General features: G+C 39.7%; 1 protein-coding gene across 1 annotated transcript; it reads right to left on the bottom strand.

The window, feature by feature from the left end:
• Positions 1–725: 725 nt before the first annotated feature.
• On the bottom strand, positions 726–12,345 carry ASNS (asparagine synthetase (glutamine-hydrolyzing); the record flags this gene model as incomplete). Its single annotated transcript, XM_080610460.1, has 10 exons — positions 11,497–12,345; positions 10,099–10,284; positions 9,748–9,849; positions 7,673–7,800; positions 6,435–6,561; positions 4,995–5,101; positions 4,473–4,573; positions 2,677–2,758; positions 2,258–2,413; positions 726–935 (listed from the first exon to the last, which is right to left on the bottom strand). The coding sequence occupies exons 1-10, from the start codon at positions 11,636–11,638 to the stop codon at positions 726–728; spliced, it is 1,341 nt and encodes a 446-aa protein (XP_080466586.1). The 5' UTR covers positions 11,639–12,345.
• Between the last annotated feature and the right edge of the window lie 9,886 nt (positions 12,346–22,231).

Genomic DNA, 22,231 nt, shown 5'->3' with positions numbered 1-22,231 from the left:
AAACCCTTGAGTTAGAAACAAAGGCATAACTTGGCTTCTCTTGTCTCTTCTGCTCTTTGGTAACAGTCACAATGTCTTTAGACTGCTGATATGTTTAAAAGATTCAAACCAGCCAACTGGTAGCTTTACAATAACAAAAAGAAAATTCCCATTAGTTTAGTTGAGTAACACCCAGCACCACCACTATGATAAATACTAGTAAGCATCTCTGCATAGCTATGAATATTTAAATACCTTTTGAAAACCAGATCAAGGTTCTCACGAATGCTTAGAAAGACATTCAGAATAGAGTAATATAGACAGACTATCCAAATCCCACAGCCAGGAACACCAATCACTAAATAGTGAAATTCCCCTCGGCTCAGAGGGCCTGCAGCAGTTTGTATCACTTACTCTTATTCAAGTCCTCAAAACAGAGTTCACATTAGCATATATTAAATGACTGCAAGGCAAACTAATACAGTCAAGGTCACATAAGGAACATAGCTGCCAAATAAGGTAGCTCCTTGTCCATAAACTATTTTCCCACAAATCACAAAGTTTTGGTACAGCAGGGTGAATTTTTAACAGTATGCTGACCACAGAAAGCTCTTATTTCCTACAGCATTGTCAAAATGCATCTTAAAGACCATTTAAGCTTTAGGTTTGCATTGTTTGTTTGTTTTTAAAGCAGAGTGCATGCAAATTGCTCACAGGACTTCTGCTTGGGGGCTTGTTTCAACAGCCTACTCTTGAGCAGCTGACTTGTAATGTTTCAATGTGCGAGCAGAAGGATCAGTAGCTTTAACCCATCTTGGCATCCAGTAGTGGGGCAGCCAGTTGCTTTGCCCTGGGTAGTGCTTTTCAAAGATCTGCCGGTAGTAATAACTTTCTTTTGTTTTAGGAGGATTGAAAGGATATTTCTCCGCTGCCTTTTCCAGCAGAAGATCATCAACCTGTAGACATAAGTAAAACTCCAGTTAAGCTGCAAATACATTTAACTGTTTACAAGTCAATCTGCTGCAAGATAAAAGATGTACAAGGATTCACCAATGACTGAATGCCCAAAGTTTTTTAAAAAAATAATAAAAAAGTAAACTCTTTTCTAAAGGCAGAGGCTTCTGACAGACAAACCTCTCTCTCCCTTGATCTTTATGAATACATAACTGTATTTCCATTTCTCTTTGGGTTACATTCACCTTTGTTAGTAAGCTCACAAGAACTTCCTCCCTATCCTTCTCTCTGCTGTTAATCGACCAGAACAACAGTCTGTTTGCCATATAAGTGGCTACTTGGGGTTTTTTTTTCAGCTCACAGAGAGCTGTTGACTATGCTTTTATAACCAAGCTCTCAGCAACAAAAGACCTGGGACAAAGAGGCAAAGACATCTGCAGATGCTAAGCTGACTAAGAAAAGGAGGATGAAAAGTTGCACCCATTGAGGCAATTTCTAAAGCAGCTTCAACTGCCAACATGTTGACCAACTCCTCACAGCCATGAAATAAATTTGCCCCAATACTCCAATGCAGGCTCAGTGCAGGCAGCACAACACTGTGGCCCAACTACTTTCTTGGATACAGAGAAAGAAAAAGGGAAATAAGCATTTGGTGGTAGGACAACAAGCACCCATCTACAGGCTTAACTACACATATTTTTGTGTAACAGTGCTCTGGTGCAAATTGGGTGTTATTCCTTCCTCTGGACAATTAAACTGCCTCTGTACATCAGAGATGATTATCTTTTGTCCAAAGTCAAAATACTGCAGGTCTTCATTGGTTAGCAATGCAAGCAGAGGCTTTAAAAAGCAAAAGGGCTTAGGCAGGCATGGCTGGGAAAAATAAATTAAGTAAGCAAGCAAGGACATTATAAAATCATTATGCTGTTACTCAGCAGAGTAAGTTCATGTATGTTCTTTCAGCTGAAGCAACTGCTTTGTGTGTAGCCCAGAAATTGTGTTTGCCTATACAATCTAATTTGCAACCCAGATGCTTAAATGCTGTTCATTTCCTTACACAGTCATTTCTGTCAGGCTCTAACATTTCTTTCTATCTAGGATTTCAAACGCCTTTAACCAGAAAACCATTGGAAGACAGAAGACCGCTGACTAAAGTTTCTCTTGCTGCTCCACCATGATGCTCAAGTTTCTATCATACCCAGATAGTTTCTATCATACCCAGATAGTTGGGTTTATTCTCCCAACTAAGCATGTGAACTCCCTCCCCTTGGCAGCCATATCTAATACACCTAAATGTGAAAGACAAAAAAAAGTAGTATTGCACCTGTTGATCAATATAGTCCTGAAGAATAGAAAACCAAGATTTCTTTACTGATGCTATACCATCACTGAAAGCTTCTTTGGGTCTCCAGAGTATTTCTTTGGGAAGCAAGTTGGAATCTTCAAAGGCCTGTCTTAGAAGGTACTTTTCAATTCCATTCTGTTTGCAGAAGAATAAACAACGTTTTGAGTCTTACCAATGGCAGTATAAATATTTGGCTTTAAACATGTAAGAAATAGTTTTCTTTCAGAAGGTCTGGTCAGAAAAGGGTTTCAGTAGTCCAACAATCCATTAAAATATTTAAAAGTATACTTAACTTTGGGCAGAGAACATAACCACTGAATTTAGCAATTTGGTCATGCTTTGAATACAAACCAGTGAATATATAAGATCGCCTTGGGTGCAACCCTAGTTTTACATACCTTTGGGATTCGCAGTTCTGCTGGTAGAGATAAATAATAAGAAGTAAACCGGTGATCCAAAAACGGGACTCTCAGTTCAAGACTAAACAGGGAAAATAAATACAAAAAGATACTGAATTAAACCAACAAGCCATATACTTACAGAATTCTTTACTGTTAAGCATTCCCTGTACTTCATATAAACAAGCTTTTCTGCTTTTACTTTGAAGAAATTTCACTTGCATATTCATGACTATCTGCATTGAATTCATTAATTTGGAAAGTTAAGTAAAGATTTAATACATATATCAATGATTTATGATGCCATCTGCTGGGCAGCTTCTAGCACAATGAATTTAAAGACTACAGTCCTGCAGGATTTGCAACAACCATTGGACCATGTAAGCAAAAAAACATTGGAAAACAAAAAAATCCTGTTTCCCCCAGAGGACTACGAAGTTGCTCACTGAGATTTGCAGCTCAGCACTTGTAAAGACGTCACAGAATCAAGCAAAACTTTTTGCTCTATCATTTTTGAAATCCACATTTGTTTGCATTCTCAAGAAACAAACTGAAAGGAGCCGCATGGACACCATTAAGTTATTTACTACTGATTCTGCAGCATTTACACACTTTCTCTCCTATACCAGTGGCAGTTATACATGTACAAAGTCTCCTTCCTTATATTCTTACACATACCATGACTTCTAATGACACTGAAGGCAACAGATAGAATTACAGTAACTGTGTCTTCAGCAGGAAGACCCCCTCCCAGTGTGTTTCTTCAGGAGACATTAAGCTGCCCAGTTGCAAAGTCAAATAGAGATGTTATGCTGCATACTAGTAATTTCATTGTTTCTATAGCTTTTCTTCTGCTAAAGAGCTTCAACTACTTCAGGTAATACCCACGATGTCAAAAATCCTCAAGAAATGGCAACTCTCCAAAAAGCAGCCAGAGTGAGATATTAAACAGCCTTGGATATGTGGCCAAATTTTTCAGCCCAAATTGTGAGGCACAGGGCAGGACTACTGCTTGTCCATCTTTCATATAGGAAGGAGAAATGTAAGTATAAAAAACTGGGCAAGTCATTTTGTGGCAGGATCAATATACCACACAAGTTTCCCAACAGGCAAGTTATTTACTTTGCCAAAGGTACCATCTTTTTCTAATTTAAAGTAATTTCCCAATAATACTTATTACAGTCAGCTACCAGACTCAATGTACATACTTTCCTCTTTAAGTTCTTTTAATTTCTCATATGCATGCTGATTATCTGATTCAAGATTCCTCTTTGTCTAAACCTGAGAAAAAAACAACGTCAAATATGACTGCCTTCCCTCCTTAAGTCTACATATTTATATTTCTAATTCACTGGTATGAAGACCAGTACAATCCCAGATAAAAGATATTTCCTGCATCAGTTGGCAACACAGTGGGCCCTATAGTCACAGAAGAATGAATTAAATTTTGTGGTGTGTGATTTGCTGTTGCTTAAATTCCTTCAGGCTACAAACTGCTCTGCCAAAGTGGGTGGTGTCTCGAGTTATATTAAGATACACAGCTCAAGCACAGTCTGGGGTGCACCCCATTTGCTACTACTACTCTGAAAACCAATGGTCATCTTCAATTATTTTAAACTCAGACAGTAGAATAAAATTATCCTACACCACAATATTCTGAATCACTTAGTTATTCAAACAGTAACATCAAGTCAGCAATTAACTGCTATATTTTCCTCAACAGCAACAAAACTTTTACGATCTTTTTAGGCTTTTAAATCACAGAAGTCCTCAGTATCCAACAGAGTATGTTTTACCCATGTGCTGCAGTAGTTCTGTCCGCACGAAGCACATCAAACAGGTACAGCTCCTTCAGAAGCCTCTCGCTCTCTTCTGCAGCCTCTTCAGGAGATGGTGCCTGTAACCAGACATATGCATGTAGCACACAGACGTAATATAGCTGCACTGAGGAAACCATTACTTGCTGTCCTGTGTTTGAGTTATTGTGATCAGCAAGTGATGTCAGAGTTAGCAAAGACTGCATACAAGAAAGAACAGTCTCAAGAATTTTTTAAAAATTTGGGTTTGGTTTTGGTTTGTTTTTTTGGTGTGTGTGTTTTTTTTTTTGTTTGTTTGTTTTTGTTTTTGTTTTGTTTTTTGGGGTTTTTTTTTATGTGATTAAATTAAATCCCTTGGACTTTATGCCACCTGAGGAGAAAGTCTCAACAAATACACAGCTGTGACAACTCGCAAGCATCACATCTTGGAATCTCAGAGATTTTCCCACTGAAGGGGAGAACAAGCAGTTCAAGGGATTTCTGCATAGGGAATATATCTACCTTATGGAAATATATATATCCTTGTGTCAGCTCATCTGATCCTTCTCCTGAAAAAATGACCACACTATCTGTTTTCTTCCGTATATATTTGGAGACAAGATACATACCTTAAAAACAAAAAAGTATAAAGTTATCATACATGTAGCAGTATTTTAATGCTATATACAGCAAGCCCAGTTTTAAACTAGCATTTTATAAGTTTCTCTCCTACACTACTTTCTTCTGTGGCGAACAACTGCAATAGGTAAAAATAACATCTCACTGTTATTCAAAGCCATGAACAGCTACACTAGGTACTGCAGATACATCTGAACTGTGTACCTACACTTAGCCCTCAAAATATCAGAAAGATATGTTGGATCCTGGAAACACTGGAGGATTCTCATGGGAGCACATAGAGGTATTATTCTGACTCAGTTTGAAATGAAACACATGATTAATTCCAGCACAGTCCTGAAGAAACCTTTCCACTTTGGAGAAGAAAACTACCAACAAAAGTTGCTCTTTGGCTCTCTGCCACTGTGGGTTGAACTGTATGAAGCCCTTTTTTTTTTTTTTCCAAGAATTATTTATTAATCAGAATTAATGCCTTCTCCTCACTGCATCTTTCCAAACAATATGCTTTCATAACACAAGTATTAGAGATCTAAGGAAAAGGATCTAGTTCATACTAAGCAGCAATCACAAAGAAAGATGACAGCTGAAAAGTTTATTTTTTAAATAAATACTTTCAATATTTCACATTATACAGTCTTAACTTCATGTCCCAGATTCCACACAGGGAACTCGGGTTTTCAAAACTGTGTTGCCTTTTTGGCTTAATTTTTTTGCAATGCTTTAGGATGACACAAGACTAACTGGGAAAAATGTCAAAGCCTGCATTGCACAGCAGGTCACACTGGATTAGGGTTTTTCATTCTATCAGGCTGGCAACCCTTTTCAAGAAGCTGCTGGTGACTTCCTTCGTTTCTCAGAATCAAGCATACATTATAAGAAGTCTACCTGGCTTGAGTGAACATGTTACTAAAGGGTGAGAAGAAATACTTCACTTTATCCTTTCCTTGCATAATTTTTATACTAATCATAATTGTTTTGTTATCGTAACATTCAGTACCTCAGATAACCTGTACATTTTCCCGCTTCCTTCAAGGAAAACCTAGACCTGTAGATCTAACATTTCTTCCTCATATAACTTCTGTTTTTTATCCCAAAGCTTCAGGAACAGCTCTTGACAATTGTTTTGTACAGTCGGTGACTTTGAAATTACTAATAGTTTTGCTCCCTCAGACAAGACTGGGGAGCAGAATATGGGATTTCCAGCTCTCAGGTTCTGTGACTTCTAAAGGATCTAGTAGATGACTACGTGATTTTGCACAACATTTTATTTGGACAATATAAAGCAAAGGCTGCTCTTAGAAAAAAAAAAAAAAAAAGTCTTACCAATTGAAGCTCTTACTGTTGTTATATCATAGGTTTCCAAGGAGAAGATAACGTCCTCTATCGCCTGAATTCCCTCTTCAGAATTAAATATTACTTCATGATGTTCACTGCCTATATGTGCTGCCACCTGTTTGCAAAAGGTCACAATAATGTGTTGCTTTTCAATTAAAACATTTTTCAAACATACATTGTACTTAAAAACACACATACTGCATGAAAGCACCAGCTCCCTTCTGCCACAAAGAGAATTAAAGGACACTAGGCCAAGAAAAGACGACACTGTAGCAGCCTCTGACTTGCAGTGGTACATTCACCAGAAGGAACATAGTCTTCCTAATTACAATGCTCAATCATGATTACAACAGCCATCCAGCTGCTTGCCCAAAGCAGAACAGCATCTGTAAAGGCTCTAAATACTCCAGATACTTGTTCTGAAGAGAAAAAGCAGCTCAAAAGCCAATACAGCCTGCATACCTAAAGAGTACCTCAGATGGCAAACAGTTTGTACAAGGCTCTTAATTCAGTAAACTGATAATTAACTTAAAACATTTCACATATACACAATGTTTACAAATATGTAAAGGGTGAGTGTCAGGATGATGGAGCTAGGCTTTTCTCAGTGATGTCCAGTGATAGGACAAGGGGCAATGGGTGTAAACTGGAGCATAAGAGGTTCCATATGAACATCAGGAAAAACTTCTTTACTGTGAGAGTGACAGAGCACTGGAACAGGTTGCCATGGGGGGTTGTGGAGTCTCCTACGTTGGAGATATTCAAGGCCCGGCTGGACAAGTTCCTGTGTGATGTACTCTAGGTTACCCTGCTCTTGCAGGGGGGTTGGACTAGATGATCTTTTGAGGTCCCTTCCAACCCTCGGGATTCTGTGATTCTGCGAAATGCCACAGCATAGGAACCACAGCATGGAGGTTTACCATAAAACACAGAGGCAGAATTGAGACAGCTCCAAAGTACCATGCTTTTGGTAACAACACAGTGAGAGTCTGTCATGAAAGTCTTCCAAATACAAGAGAAAACAGGTAAAGCGAAATTACCTCTCTCATAAGATTTAACTAAGCAGCAATGTTGTACTAAATGATTTACTGCAAACTGATCTACATCACAGCAATACATAAATATTCAGTGTTACTATTAATACCATAGCATGAAGTTAGCACCATTAATATACACTGTTTAGCACTCAGCAGCTCAGAACAAATGGAAAGCAAAAGTTACTATACCTTTCTGGCAGCCAGTAAGTCAGGACTGTTTTCCATTCCAATTGCAAAGGTTTGTAATGAATAACTGATGTTGATTTCTTTCATGAGTTTCAGAAGAACAGCTGCAACCAAGCTGGAATCTAAGCCCCCTGCCAACAAACCAAATTATTTTGTTAGGTGTTTCCCTGTTTTTTGCTTCCCCTTGAGGACACTGAATCTAGATAGTGGAATCTCATGTGTGGGCTTCATTTTTAAGCCATGAGAATCCAAGGTACTTCTTGTACAAGTGCAGTTTAACTCTGTTTAACAAGAGAATTGGAGAGCTTTAGTGGAACATCTTCAGTAACAGTTGTTAGTACTTTTGGTGTCAGAAGCATCAGTGGAAATCCGTCTTCAAGATACACAGAAAGTATTCTGAAAACATTGTACCACTGCAGAACATGCCTCTTCTCAGCTCTGCTGTAATGAGATTTATTTCTCTATCCTCTTCCTACCTACACATTTGATGCTGTACTGACAGAACTACGTGATTTATTTTTCGGTTTGCCTTTTGAAGAAAGAGGATAAAGTAAATTCATGTTTAGTGTAAGGATTCTACTCTTTCCCAATCATTTTAAAAGTGAGGTTTGAGTGCCATTATTTTTTTAAACATCACTTCAAAGTGAAAAGGTTCACTAGTGACACTCTTTTTTTTCCCCTCCTTTTCTTTCTCTAACAGTGGAGAGATTTGAACAGTTCGGAAAACAAACAACAAACCCAAGAGATACACAAGCTGCTTAGATGTACTCCAAGACTCCACTTATTCTCATGAGGTAGTTCTGCTAATCCTTGACTAGTTCTACTTGCTGTTTCCCTTTGAAATACTGAGCAAAACAGTACCTGTTCTCCCATACCTGCCTGCAGTTTTAACAAGCATGACACAAAACCCTCTTCTCTCTGTCTGCGTGTGGTTTTTCAGCTGACTGCATTAGCATCCATTCCCACCCTGATCCCCTCTGTGGACATGACACCTTGCAAATAAAATGTAGAAATTACATGCAGACTCTGAGAAAAGTGGATCACAGAAATAAAACTGAGTGCTTAGGATGTGGAAATCAGGGAAATAGAAACCTGAGTTTCCACTGCAAAGTTGCAGAACTCCCTACGTGATTGGAAACAAAAGCATTTCTCCAACTGTGATGCTCCAAGCATAGCCAAAACTGCGAAACACTGAGATACTCTGGTATTATACCAGCAATGGCACTTAGTTTTGCTACTAATAGATTCTGCATGTGCATCTGAGGAGCTGCTGACTGCCTTCTAATTTGATATGTGAAATTTGGGGTCTGAACAGGCTTTTTACTGAGGCTGGGATCTTTAAACTCCATGTATCTCCCCATTTCATTTACCTCCATCCTACTTTTTATGATGCCACAGTAATGAAATGGTCCAACCGTATCTCCTAGCCAGTTCTCTTGCATTCAAATGCACATGTAATAGGGTTCATTATATATGATTGCAATTACTGATGTTCAGTGAATGCATCAACAGCATTTCAGAACTCTAACCATAAGTACAAAGTGCTACAAAACTAAAGTAAGATGTGAATCTCAAGGCTACGAAGGCTTTACCTCTAAAAGTACCTCTATAACACTGAACCACCAGATCACATCACAGATGACCTAAGTCAGTGAACAACTTCCTGTACCTGAAAAAGAGTGTAGCAATCAATTCTGATCCAGATGATCCCCTGTAATTTCACAAATCAAGGGCAGTCTAGGATGGAGGCTAAATCAAAGAACGTGACAAGTAAGAACTTCACTTCCTCCTGCTATCTGAAACATGCCAAAAATTTTTTCTATGCTAAATCCATGCAAAGTGAATGTAATTACATTTTCTTTTTAGACACTGACCTAAAGCATGAATCTCATATATTTAAGTGTACACAAGGTTATTTTTCAATATAGTTTTTGCATCTATACTAACAAGTTCTCTGTTATCTGTTCTATGAAGCAAATGAAGATTTGTATCACTTCAGGTACATCACAGCAGAACAGCCAGTATACTTTTGCCTAACTAACAGAGATGGGTGAAAGACAGAGAAGATAAAGAATCACCTGACAGAAGACAACCAATCCTTCTGTGAGCCATCAAACGTTTTCTAACAGCATTTTCAAACAGAATACGGATGTTGCTCTTCACAGTTTCAAGATCAAAGCCTATCCAGAACAGAAAAGAAATCCAAGAAGCTCCACTTAGACTTTGATAGATTACGCTGTTAGGGAACAAAGATATTTGTCTAAATTTTTCTTTGATAATGAGGGCATGCAAGTTCATCTTTGTACATGAGCGTCTACAAAAACAATTCTTAAGTCCTTACATTATAAAGGTTCTTCCAGTTGGCACTTTCTTAAACCACTCAATTTCTTTTTAAATCAGAAGCAGCAGGAAATGCTTTGCTGTACTACCTGAAGGCAGAATTTCCACTGTATCACATGCAACATGGAGTGGTTCATCTTTATAGCTATGAAATTTTACTAATTCCACTGATGCAACTTTGCCAGAGGGCTTTAAATCCAACACTTCATAATGACCGGGGAGAAATGGTTCCACTTTAGAACATAAGGATGATGAATGCTTTAAGTTGGTAAGTCCTACAGATAAAATGGGGGGAAAAAAAAAAAAAAGTCAAGAGTTTTTACCTGATTAGTTACACCTCACACAACAGCATCTGTACTAAAACCATTCACAAATATTTGCTCCAGATCTTAAATTTGGTATTAAAAAAATAAGTAAATCATTTGAGTTAGAGTCTGTTCTGGCTAGTGCCTGATTCTGCAGCTGACCGGTTACACACACAGATCTGAGCCATCTCAAGCTGAGGCAGACAACAGTGATGGGAAGCCAGCAAGTAGCAATTCATATCCTTGTAAGCATTAAGAGCAGCACTTTCTTGACATGATGTCCAGGTCAAAATGTAATATGCTTATGGGAATTCAAATGACAATTAACAACCGATTTTGTGTTTAAAATTAGGTGCAGTCAAGCTAACAAGGGGGTTCTAATAAAACTACATCACTGAAGTGACTGCTTAATTAACAATGATTTAGTGATTCCATAACTCACCAGTTCCAGACTGTACTGCAGTATGTAGTACTACCATTAGAGGAATCAAGCTACACTAGAGTAAGATAATAAAACTGATACACAGTAAACAGGAAAGACACAAGTAATTAAAGTCAATTTTAGCCAAAGTGCATTTTAGGCAATAAAATCCCTTTTGGCACTGTTCGGAATTGTTCACGGAAGTGTCAAGACTAGAGATAATTACTTTAAAAAAGATTTGTCATTTCGAAGGAAAAAAAAAATCATCATCAAATAAAATAAGTGTCACCAAAAAATTACCCAATGCTGCAGGAAATTTCAGTAGGGTTTTAAAATTCCTGGCTTTTACATGTTAGCAGTTCTTGCAGCACTATTTCCCAGTTCACCATAGAACCCCAGGACCAAATTCTGATGTAATTTATCATAGCATAAATCTAGCCTAACTCTGTAGACTACATTTAACTTTGGGGTAACAAAACATCTTGGGCTCAATACTTCTATGATTCTAGAACAAAAAGAATTACAAAATTAAATAAGCAAGTTATTTTAGAGATATTAAGGACAATTAAACATCTTAGAGGTTTACTATCTGTGGGTTTTGTTCTAACAATACATAGTCCTTAGACTTCTAAATATAGTTCATTTATTACTGAACTTACAGTTCACTTTCTTGTCACACTTAGAAGAAAAGCCTAACAAAGGAGCCTGTCTCTGACAACAATACCTAAGATTATTTAGGCACTAAATACAACTGGTCTTACCTTTTGCCTCAGAACAGACGCCCAAAAATCCATCATCAGTCAGCACCTTAAACAGTGGTCTGACTCCATAGGTATCTCTCGCCAGAAACACTTTTCTGTTTGCGGTGTCCAGAAGGATGAAAGCAAATACACCATCTAGCATGGATGCTGTTTGTTCTATTCCTCCTCGGTTGTAAAGATGAAGGATAACCTCACCATCCAGTAATGTTTGATATTCAAATCCAAACTGCTTCTGCAACTGAAAAAAAATATAAAGAAAACATAAGAATTTGCAAACACTGACTGCTTATTAATCGGAAAAAAAAAAAATACTCAACACCATTCATGTAATTGTTTAGTAAGAAAACATATTTTTCTTTCGTAAAATCACAGTTCAAAACTTACATAAACATTTTTGCCAAAGAAGCCAATTATACTTCTGTGTTAAAAATATTTCCCAGGATCATCTCTCAGACAATGTAAATTGACTCTGTGGTCTTAAGCAATTCACATTATGGCATGTTTTCAGGGATACATTTCTATCTGAGGATGTTAAACTGCAAACCCATGACCGTGATCTTCAGAAGTGCTAGGCTCCCCATCTCCCACAGACAAATGGCAGACACAGGTAGTCTCTGCTTCTAGAAACATGACTCAAAACAGGACCATCAAAGACATCATTTATTACAGTCTGAAATCACTCAGTGGTACTTTCTTATCAGATAATAACATTCACAGAAGCCCTCCCCTGCTCCAAAACACACAGACACTGGTAACATCTCTGCAGAGTAGTTAAAAAATAAACTTTGGTTTACTTATGCAGTCACTGCAATTCCTCAGTGATTTTTTTCCACACACCACTGCCTTCTGCCTAACCTTCCTCCATTCCTCAAACTAACCTTTTCACTCTGCCTATGCAGATGGAGTGGGGGAGGAAGAAATTAGCTGTCAGACTCAAGCCAGACCAAATATTCTTCATGTTCTTGTGGTGCTACTCTTAAAGTCCTTTCATTATCTACCAGACAGGGGAAAGAGGGTTTCAATAAAACACTAACAAGCCAAGAAACTCCACAGAACCAATGCTCTGCGTTTTGAGTTCTTCAGTTTTAATTGTTTCTTATGGGGCAAAGCGTTGGATCAAATTGAGTCAATATTAATATAACCAAATAATTTCCCTCAACAAATGCCTGTTTCACCAAAGATCCTTTCCTAGGTAGGTTTCAGCCACAAGGCTGAAAGAAAAATCTCTTTATACCCCTATATAAACAGTGCACACTACGTAGTGAGAACAACTGAACAAACTCCTACAGACGGCAAAGGGAGCTTTGCACAATTCAAGTCCCCTTAGGATTGCGTGCAGCACAACTGAGAGTAATTCTTACAGGGTTCAACAGCAGAAAGACCATAACGCAAAACACACCAAGTATTACAGACATTACAACACATTTCATGTGTACCGCAGGGCAAAGTTTATCTCACCTTTCAAATAGATACTTGAAGATGGGGAAAAAAATTATCTCCTGCCTATTCAAATTCCCAGTGACGTTACTGATGTCACTGACATTGCCTGCCTCCAACTTCAAAACTGTAATAAGTACTAAGACATCTCAGGTTATTCCTACATTTCTGATACTACCACGCTCAGTTTATGATTAATTTTAAGCATTAAGTTTCAGCATGAGTCAGAAACAGTCACGATTGTAAGCTGCTTTATAAACCAAATTTGGATGATCTGAATCACTTCCCTTTACAAGTAACACAGGGGGCATGGACGTCTCAGCACAGGGACTAAGGCACACAGAATGATGTTCAGCTACAGCATCACACCCACCAGGGACATTCAAGTACTTTAGGAGGTAAGTACAGAGTTGCTGCTTGTTTTGTGCCCAAGGGACTGAGACTTAGGTGGCTCTTAAAAGCTCCACAAATCTGCAGACACCTAAGGACTTTGGTGGCATAATGGAAAAATCTGCCTTGTGCTTGCTGTTTTACTTAGATACATAAGCATGGATGCTATACGTATATTAAAATGACATATTCCATCTGAATTGATATGCAGAAAATAAAAATGCAACACTCAAAAGCTTGAACAACCCAAAAGAAATGAAGAGCAAGACAGCCTAAGACAGAAGGGGAGAAAAGAGGCCTGGAATTTCCCTCCCCGAGAGATAAAGAAGAATGCATCTTTATTTTAAACTCATCAAACCTGAAAATACAAATACTTATTGATCCCTACAACATTTACCTGTTTGAAATTATATATTTCTCCATTGTAACACAGCCACAGGTATGGGAATTTCTTCACCCGGATAGGTTGCATACCATACAGCTGATCAACAACTGCAAGGCGGTGGAAACCGAAACAACAGTTGGTGAATCCATTGACGTTCTCAAAACGAAATGCATCAGGACCTCTGTGTGCTATCTTCATGGCACTTAGACACTGGACAGAAAGGCATTCATCACTCCCAAACAGGGCCCAGATACCGCACATTGTGAGGATGTGTATCTACCTGAAGTGGAGAACCTGTCCCACAAAGACATTATAAGCAAGTGCTGACATGCAGAAAACACAATCAACAAACACAAGGTATTAATTGCTTAAATGTCAAAAGGACCGATGAAGCAAACAGCAAACTTTGCTAACACGAGGTAAAACCTGCTTTGCACAAACTATGATAAGCAAACTTTGGCCACCAAGAAATTAGGCTTAAGTTTACCTTTAGGTACACCAAGGTTGTCTATGATTTTTTTTATAGAGCACAAATAGAACAGATCATTACAAATCATGGGCACAGGGTATCACCTATGGAAGTACCATCATTTCAGCAGAAACGCTGACAGTCCTTTCAGTCTGTGGCCTTTCAACACACAAAGGGAATTTAAGATTAAGAGAGGCTTTTTAATAAGTCCTGCAGCAACAGGACAAGGGGCAATACTTTCAAACTGAACGAGGTTAAGTTAAGACTGGACTTCCCTAGCACCATAGGTGGCCCAGATAACAAAGCTGTGGAAGGAGCAATGTTGGTGCAGTGCCATGCTCCGCTTGGCATGCCTTTTGCAGCCCCAGTGTCCCTGGAGCTGTAGGCTTCGTGCCTCTCTGAATCCTAACCCTAACCTGAATGGCATCATGGAGCTGAGGCTGAGGACCCCAGCAACCACCACTTGGCCTGCAGGTTCCTGGAAGCAGCCCACCTCTGGGGCTGCAAAAGGCACGTGGAACTGGGCTTTCCCACCAGCTGTGGCGGGTCCCCGGTGCCTCACGGTCCCCGCGGTTCTCGAACACCCGGGAGGACGTCCCCTTCGCGCACGGCCGCTCCCCCTCCACGCGGCCGCCCGTTCCCCTGGCGGCTGCAGCCCACCGCGGGCCCTCCGCCCATCGCCCACCCGCCAGGGAAGGCGCCGGGCCGAGGGCACCGGCAGGAGTGGCAGAAGGCCGGGCACTGCGGCCGCTCTCCATGAAAGCCGCCTGCGCGGCTGCGCTCGGCCCACGACCCTGTTGGGCTCCCTCGGCCAGCCCCGCGCGGCGCGGCCCGTAACCTTGAAGCTGCCGCCTGCTCTAGCGCCTTACCCTGTCCCGGCCGCCAGCGCAGGAAGAGCCCCTGTCCTAGCCGCGGCGCGTAATGAAAGAGGCGGCTCCCGGCGGTGCCGGCTCCTCCCCGCAAACGCCTGCCGCTGTTGAAACCCGCCGCGAAGTTTCATCATGCACCGCCCCGCTGGGCTGCGGCCTGGCCTTGCAGGGAGGGACCGGAAAGCCAGGTGAGGCCCGGCCCGCACCGTGGCTGTACCCCACGGCAGAGCAAAAGCTGGCTCGCAGCCCGAGGATGCCGGGGTCTGCCACCTCCCCTGGGCCACCCTGCATGTGGTGCTTTATTTGGTTTGGGAGAGAGAGCGCTTGCAAAGCTGGCTCCTTTGGAAGCATTTACTGAGGAGCTGGGATTTTGCTGTGCAAAACTCAGCTTTGAGAAATAGACGTTATGGGTAAAAGGGATATTGATGCTTACCTGAGCTTCATTGTTGGGCAGTTTTGCCTTTTTGCCTTTGAGGATGCTAAAGTAAATGAAACCAAGACTAAGATGTGACGTGCTAAATGTAAACCTTAATTCTCCACACGTACTTAAGGAGGGCCATTAGTTGTAATTTGCATAGCTTTAGTGGACTTAGTGTAAAACCACAGTGCTATGCATAAAGTTCTTCAGGTTATGCAGACCATCAGCTATAAGTGTGGTCTGTGTGTAGAATTTTAAAAGGACCTGTGAGAAGCTGTTAAAAGGGTATTTTTAGGCTTTAGAAAGAAGAATGTCCAGAGGAATCCTGTGAATGAGAAGTAGACTCCAGTGGTGATCAGGAATAGCTGTAAGAGGTTTCTGTTGAGCACAGCTGCACCTGAACACAGGACTGGCCTTGGCCTTGGCAAGGCTTTGGGAAGCCTGCAGATGCCATGTGTACAGTTCCCAGAGCAGTGCACCTCTTGGCAGAGCAGAGTGGAAGCACACACTGAGGCTCACTAGGTCACTGCTCACAGAGGAGTAGTGCTTGTGCTTATACGTGATCTATTTTCCAAATATCTAAATGTCACAAACTGAATTTTTAAAAACTACAAGAAATGGTTGTATTCTACTGTTAGCATTAACATTGTATTAACCTAGGTTGGTTTGACACTCTTTTGGGGCTTTTTGAGGTCAGAAACTTTTGTAAACAGTATTTCTTTACATTTTTACTTTTTTTCTCCACACAGAAAAGATTTTTGGACAAGTCTGCATAGGCTTAAGTTGTTGTCTGGATGTTCTCATTTTATGAGCAATTCCAGGTTCATAACTAGCTCTCATATAGTGCTTTATGATAGTAAGTCAGAAACCGTTTGGTAAAATAAGAATCTTTTTATGAGGAAACTGAAGCAGGGAAGTTGAGAAGCAGCTTGCAGGAATTGGCCCAGTAAGGCTGGGCAAGCACAACCAGGGCAGAGTGAAACCTCGTAAGTCCTCAGTAATGTCCACATCCTTAGCATACACTGGGCAAGAGCCACATGGTTTATCCTCCCTTCACTACCAGTTTTAAAAACTGGGGATAAGTGTTGCATTTTACTACGTTTTGCATGTTTAATCTGCTATTTTAATGGAGTTGATGGTGTTATATGTGGGACTAATGGCAGAAATACCATACACAACCTGTTTTAAACACTGTAATGTTGCTGTTGGGTAGTCACAATAGTGCAGATAATAACTGTTATATCCCTGTCCTTTTCTAGCCTTTTCTAGGCTAGTGCCAAGTAACTCATTACAATCCTTTCACATTGTCATTCTTCAGTATCCTTCGTGCAGGTATTACCATGTGTAATTATTTCTCCAAAGCATTTTTCTTCTCCACTATACTCCTTTAAAGCTGCTTTTCCCTTCCACTTTTGTTGAGAGGAATTTAAGTTGATGCTAGCTGGGTTGAGAGAACAGGTTTGAACGTAAATATTGGGTGCCATGAGTAGCTAAGAAGCTTTCTACTTTGCTGGATTATCTATTAAGTAGAGTAACCATCTGGCCACAGGCTAATACCATTTAAGAATGGCTGAAAACCATTGTAAGAAAGTTCCTGACTGATTAATGAGGAAGTACTTGGATTAGTTTTGTTTCTAATCAGCTGAAATCAAGCTAAGAGGTTTCTGTAAAGACAGCAGGTTAATGAGTAAATGAAAGGTCAGAGTGAACAGGTAAAGGAGTACAGTGTGGAATGAGCTGTTGCAGCTGCATGACTTTTACACTAAGCTGATCACTGTCAGCTCAACTCTCAGTGGAGCACTGCTTGTATCTGAAGCTGGTGCTCATTTTTTCCCTACTAAAGATGAATACCTTTGCTGCATCCTTTGGATGTGGTGCACCAGTATGCCTGGAAGACTGGAAATGTGTGAGTTCTGTGAGATACATGCAATCTGTTTGCTGTGCCATAGGTGAGCTTTGCACCAGCCCTTTGCATGGCAATTGCTAGTGAGTGGCAATGGAACACAGGCGTTCTGCACCCTGCCAGACCATCTACATAGTCAAAGACCATTAAAGATGATTCATCACCAACAATTTGAGGGATATTGAGGATAATGCTGAAATACTTTGTGTTTTTGAAAAATTGGAGATTTGGGCTTTGGGAGGGAGAAGGATGTATCTTCCTTACACTCTCATGAGTCTATATAATCACACACTCTCCCTTTTCATCCCATAGCCATTTTTAATTTGGGCCAACTACTCTCCATCTAGCTTTGAACACATGCTGAATTACAACAGCAGTACTTCTCCAATCCTAATGTGTAGTAATGGCATCATGGGATAGGCAACTAAAATTTTCCACAGGCTTCAAATGATCCTTTTCTGAGCTTCAGTGACTGAATGTTTATGATGTAAGCTGGGCATAGATCACCAAGAATCCTGTATTTTCCAGCTTAGTTTTTTTCCTTGATGTATTGCTCCACACCATTTTGCTGCACATTGTCACAGGCCCAGCTGAATGGCATATGCTGCTCCTGATTTGTTTGTGTTTGTCAGCATCTAGAAATTACTTTGGTGTTGAAGTACTTTATGTGTTTACATATTCTATTCCTGAATGCTCACTAATAAGAATGTAATGCCATTCTTGGGGCAGGGAGTCAATGTACAGTTTCGTTTACGCCAGGAAAGAGCGTCTTTAGACAGACATTGCTCCATACGTCAGCATTGCAGCAGTAACAGAAAAGAAGTAGCAAATGGTGAACACTCTGTCCAGAACAGCGTGGTGTATCTTCTGCGACAGGGAGTGAGCCTGAAAGCAGAGGTTGTTTCTCCTAATGGACCCACACAGAAACACCCACATACCATGGTGGTGATTTACAGAACAGAACTCTGTAACTCACAAAAAGTTAGGAAGCAGGTATGTTTATTGTGGCGCCAGGTGCGAGGGGTATCCCTCCTCTTAACTCGCACACTGAGAGCTCAACAAGCTGGATAGTTATTATACACAAACATACATATTCATTAGGTTCCCAAAAGTTCGGTGGGGATATTACAATTAGTTTAGGTACTCATTATCATGAGTCTCCTCCCTTTTGGCGCTTGCGCACTGTCCTCTGATGGTCGTGGGCAGAGGTCTTCAAGATGAAGTAAGCAGTCTTCCTCACAGTGCACTTTTCACCCTTGGCACAGTTTCCCCAGCTGGCAACCTCAAGTCTTATAGAAACTAGTTGGAACAAATTTTCCTGTCAGACATTCATCTTCTTGAGGGAAAAGGGTCTCTGATTTTAAACAATATGTTTCGGCTATTTATTCTATTCGGGGTTATAGTTTAACTGGCAAGGACAAGAACATACCTGCTCCCTATTCTAAGTTAAGATAATGCATAGTTTGAAGAAAGCTTTTAACTCTTTCCTTAGTCTGTTACTATTCCTCGCATCAGTGGCATTGGCAGCTGCGGGCAGGACTCTGGGGAAGGTGGAGGTCAGTTTCTTCTCCCCAGTCACATGGGTTGACATAAATGATGTTACCTCATACTCTGGCTATCTTTACAAACAGAAATCTGTGTTGGGATACATGTATTCACAGGCAATAGTTGTGTTGTTCTGGTAACACATCTGACATCTGAAACTTATGCTTGTAAGTCAGGGATATGCATATGCAGTTTTCCTAGTTTTTCCTGATGTTTTTCCTAGTAGTTTTTCCTAGTTTTATTTTCCTTCCTCAGGAGAACAGTGACGATGTGTTCTAAAAGTTGGAGTGCTTGCATTCAACATCTCAGGCTGAACCGGCTTCAGTCTGGTTTGTTCCTGTATCAGTCCAGTATAGCTGTTGGTAACCCAGACTATTGCTAGTCCAGCTGGACTTTCCAGTCTGGTGTCCACCACAACCTCCTGGCTCAATCCATCCCATTTTACTTGGTTGATTGAGGCAGTGTTAACATCTGTCCAGTAGACATATAGTCATCCTTTGAGCCCCTGTCAGATCTGTAGCTTGAAGAAAGGTAGGTTCCCATTTGTGTTACTTGGTCTGTCTGTTACCCAGTGGGACTGAACCACATGCCAGCAAGCTTTGAGCTTGCAGCTTTCAAAGAACTTATCAACATAACAGAGCTGTTTGTTCCTGTAAGTTTGAATATATTTCTTTTTTTCCTCTCTTCCTTTTCCTTTGGACATGCAGACTACTTGTCTCTCCTCCAGACAAAATCTTTTCACTCATGGTATAAAAAGTAGTTGTCTTTCTCACTGGGAGTCCCTATTGCTATAGTCCCTCTTATTTAATGCTTTTTCTTTCCGCTTGATTATGTTAAGCTTCAAAACAAATAAGACTTGTTCTGATTTTGGAGTTAGAGGTCACAGCACTGAAGTGTTAGAAGAAAATCTTTTCTAGAGCCTGGGCATTCAGAACTTCAGTAAAGTGCCAGGAAGGTACGTCTAGTGAATCGAGAGTGAACACAAAGTAAGGTGATTTGTTATTGCCTGCACAAAGACTAAGCATTTTGCATGACTGCTACATCCTTTCTTTAACATCCCAGGCCTTCCATTATCCCCCACGTTCCTTAACACAGACAAGAAAGGATTGTTGAAAGAGCTGTTGGCCATACAGTGCACATGGAAAGCATGGCATATGGCATGCCAAGGGTGCTATTGTCAGCAGGACCATGGAGGAATGACACACTGCTGACTTCCCCTGAATAGTGGTCTTGGCTAATTAGAAGGAATCCAGTGTAATTTATTCTCCTTTTGGGGAGGAGGAGAGAGAAACAAACCACAAAACCAAAGAATATTACATAAGCTTTTTTACCAATTCCAGAATAAGAAAGAAAACTTAATTGTCTGATACCGGTTCTAGAACAAAATGGAATAACTCTCTAGAGTTTTTAGAGCCATTATGGTAGAACTAATATAAATTCTGGTTCTTTTTTCATACAGTAAGAAAGATTACGTGTCAGCTGAATTAGCATTTAAACTGTTGTAGTCAATACAGCAGGATTAACTGCAAATTACAATCTTCAGTTCACTTTTTCATTGTAATTTGTCCATTGTGAGATTTTGCCCCATTCAGTAGGTGTTTGGTTTAATAAAAACACAATCTTTTTCATCTAGAATACAGCTGAATTCCACTGCAAAAGACATGGTTAGCTGGTATAAAGCTCTAACAGCTAAATTCATGTTTGAACATATATGAGACTTAAAATACATTGGAATGTATTTTTCAGCTGGAATAATGGGACATAATTCTAATAAATTTATTTTGACACAGATCAGTTGTGCTGCTGTAGTCTTTTAAAGCACTGGATTTAATTTTGTGATTTGTGTCTGGGAGACAGAGTTTCCAGTGAAATGTGCTTAAATGCACATAATATGCTCTCCTAGAGGCAGTTAAGAACAATAAGGAAGTGTTGTTTGGATTTGGGGTTTTTGGTTGGGTTTTTTTTCCCCCCCACAAAGTTAGATGGTCTTTGTTTATAAAAGCCTTAGAAACTATTCTGACTGCAGCTGCTCTTTCCCATCACTAGGTCGAGCTATTAGCTCAAAATGAGAAAACGACACCCTGCTAGTGTTACGAGAAAGCAGAGGTGTAGAATAAATACAGCAAAGGTCTGCAATAAAATAACTAGACTGGCAAATGTAATGCTTTTAATGTTGAAAATAAACTATCAAATATACTAAGCCATTTTTTTCTGTAAAATAAAAAAACCCAATAACGTGATTTTTCCCCATTTTGCTCACAGAAGTATACACTAAAGTAGATCTCACTTCACAGTATTTATTGGCATCTTATTAATTGTTAAATCAAGTAGTACTGAACCCTTAAATGATTGCCTTGTTTCTTCACTATAGCTGCTTACTCTGCTTTTTTAACTAGGAATTCATTCTTAATTCTGTACCGCGGTAAACTTCTGTTGTTACTGCTATCATATGAACAGTAAAATGGAGTGTTTCTCCTCCCTTTTCTTCCATAGCTAGAAACTCTAACAACAGACTTTGTAAAAATAGCTTTGTCTCTTTACACATAAGGAGAAAAAGAGAATTCTTCCTGATTAGCAAAAGAGAAGAAAACCCAAATGAGAACCAATTCTAAAGGAATTATATTTTTTTAATCTGGATTAAAAGAATTAAATGACTAATGATTGCAAAGTAGAAGAGTTAGTTTTGCATTCTAATTCTTACTAAACAATATCTCTTATCACAGATGCCAGATAACAAGGTGGGTATTTTTACTAATTTAACAGGATAATTTCCAATATTCCAACATTTTTATTAAGCTTTGCCATTCTCACAGAAATACAATTATACAAGAATGATAGTTTATAGCAGCATTAAATTGAATCTCATTTTAGCTGAACCTCTTTGCTTTTGCCAGGAACAGGTAGGAGACAGGCAAACGAATATATCCAACATAACCACAAGCACTGCCTACACTTTAGCTGTTCTGAAATGCAGCTCTTTTATTAGAGGTTTTATTGTTAGAGAATTTATTATTTTTTTATTATTGTAGGATTTGACAGAGAAAATATTTGCACTTGCCCGTACTTTTACATTGCATGCATATGTAAAATGAATGGAAATATACTTATCTATACAGTAAGATATCAGTAACAAATAGAGATGTATTTTGCCTGAGTGCTTAAAGTGGGTTTCATGAGGCCACTGCTATGAATAAATCAGTGCCAGAAAGTAAATTCAAGTATGGGAGGCTGACTAATGATTAGCATACTCATTGGTGTGATTTATGCCTTGAGAAAATCTCTGGGCAAGGTTTACAGAGTAACACTTGCCAAGAGCTCT

Source organism: Psittacula echo (assembly GCF_963264785.1).
Source record: "Psittacula echo genome assembly, chromosome: 2".
Lineage (NCBI taxonomy): Eukaryota > Metazoa > Chordata > Aves > Psittaciformes > Psittacidae > Psittacula > Psittacula echo.
This window is presented reverse-complemented; position numbering and strand designations above follow the sequence as displayed.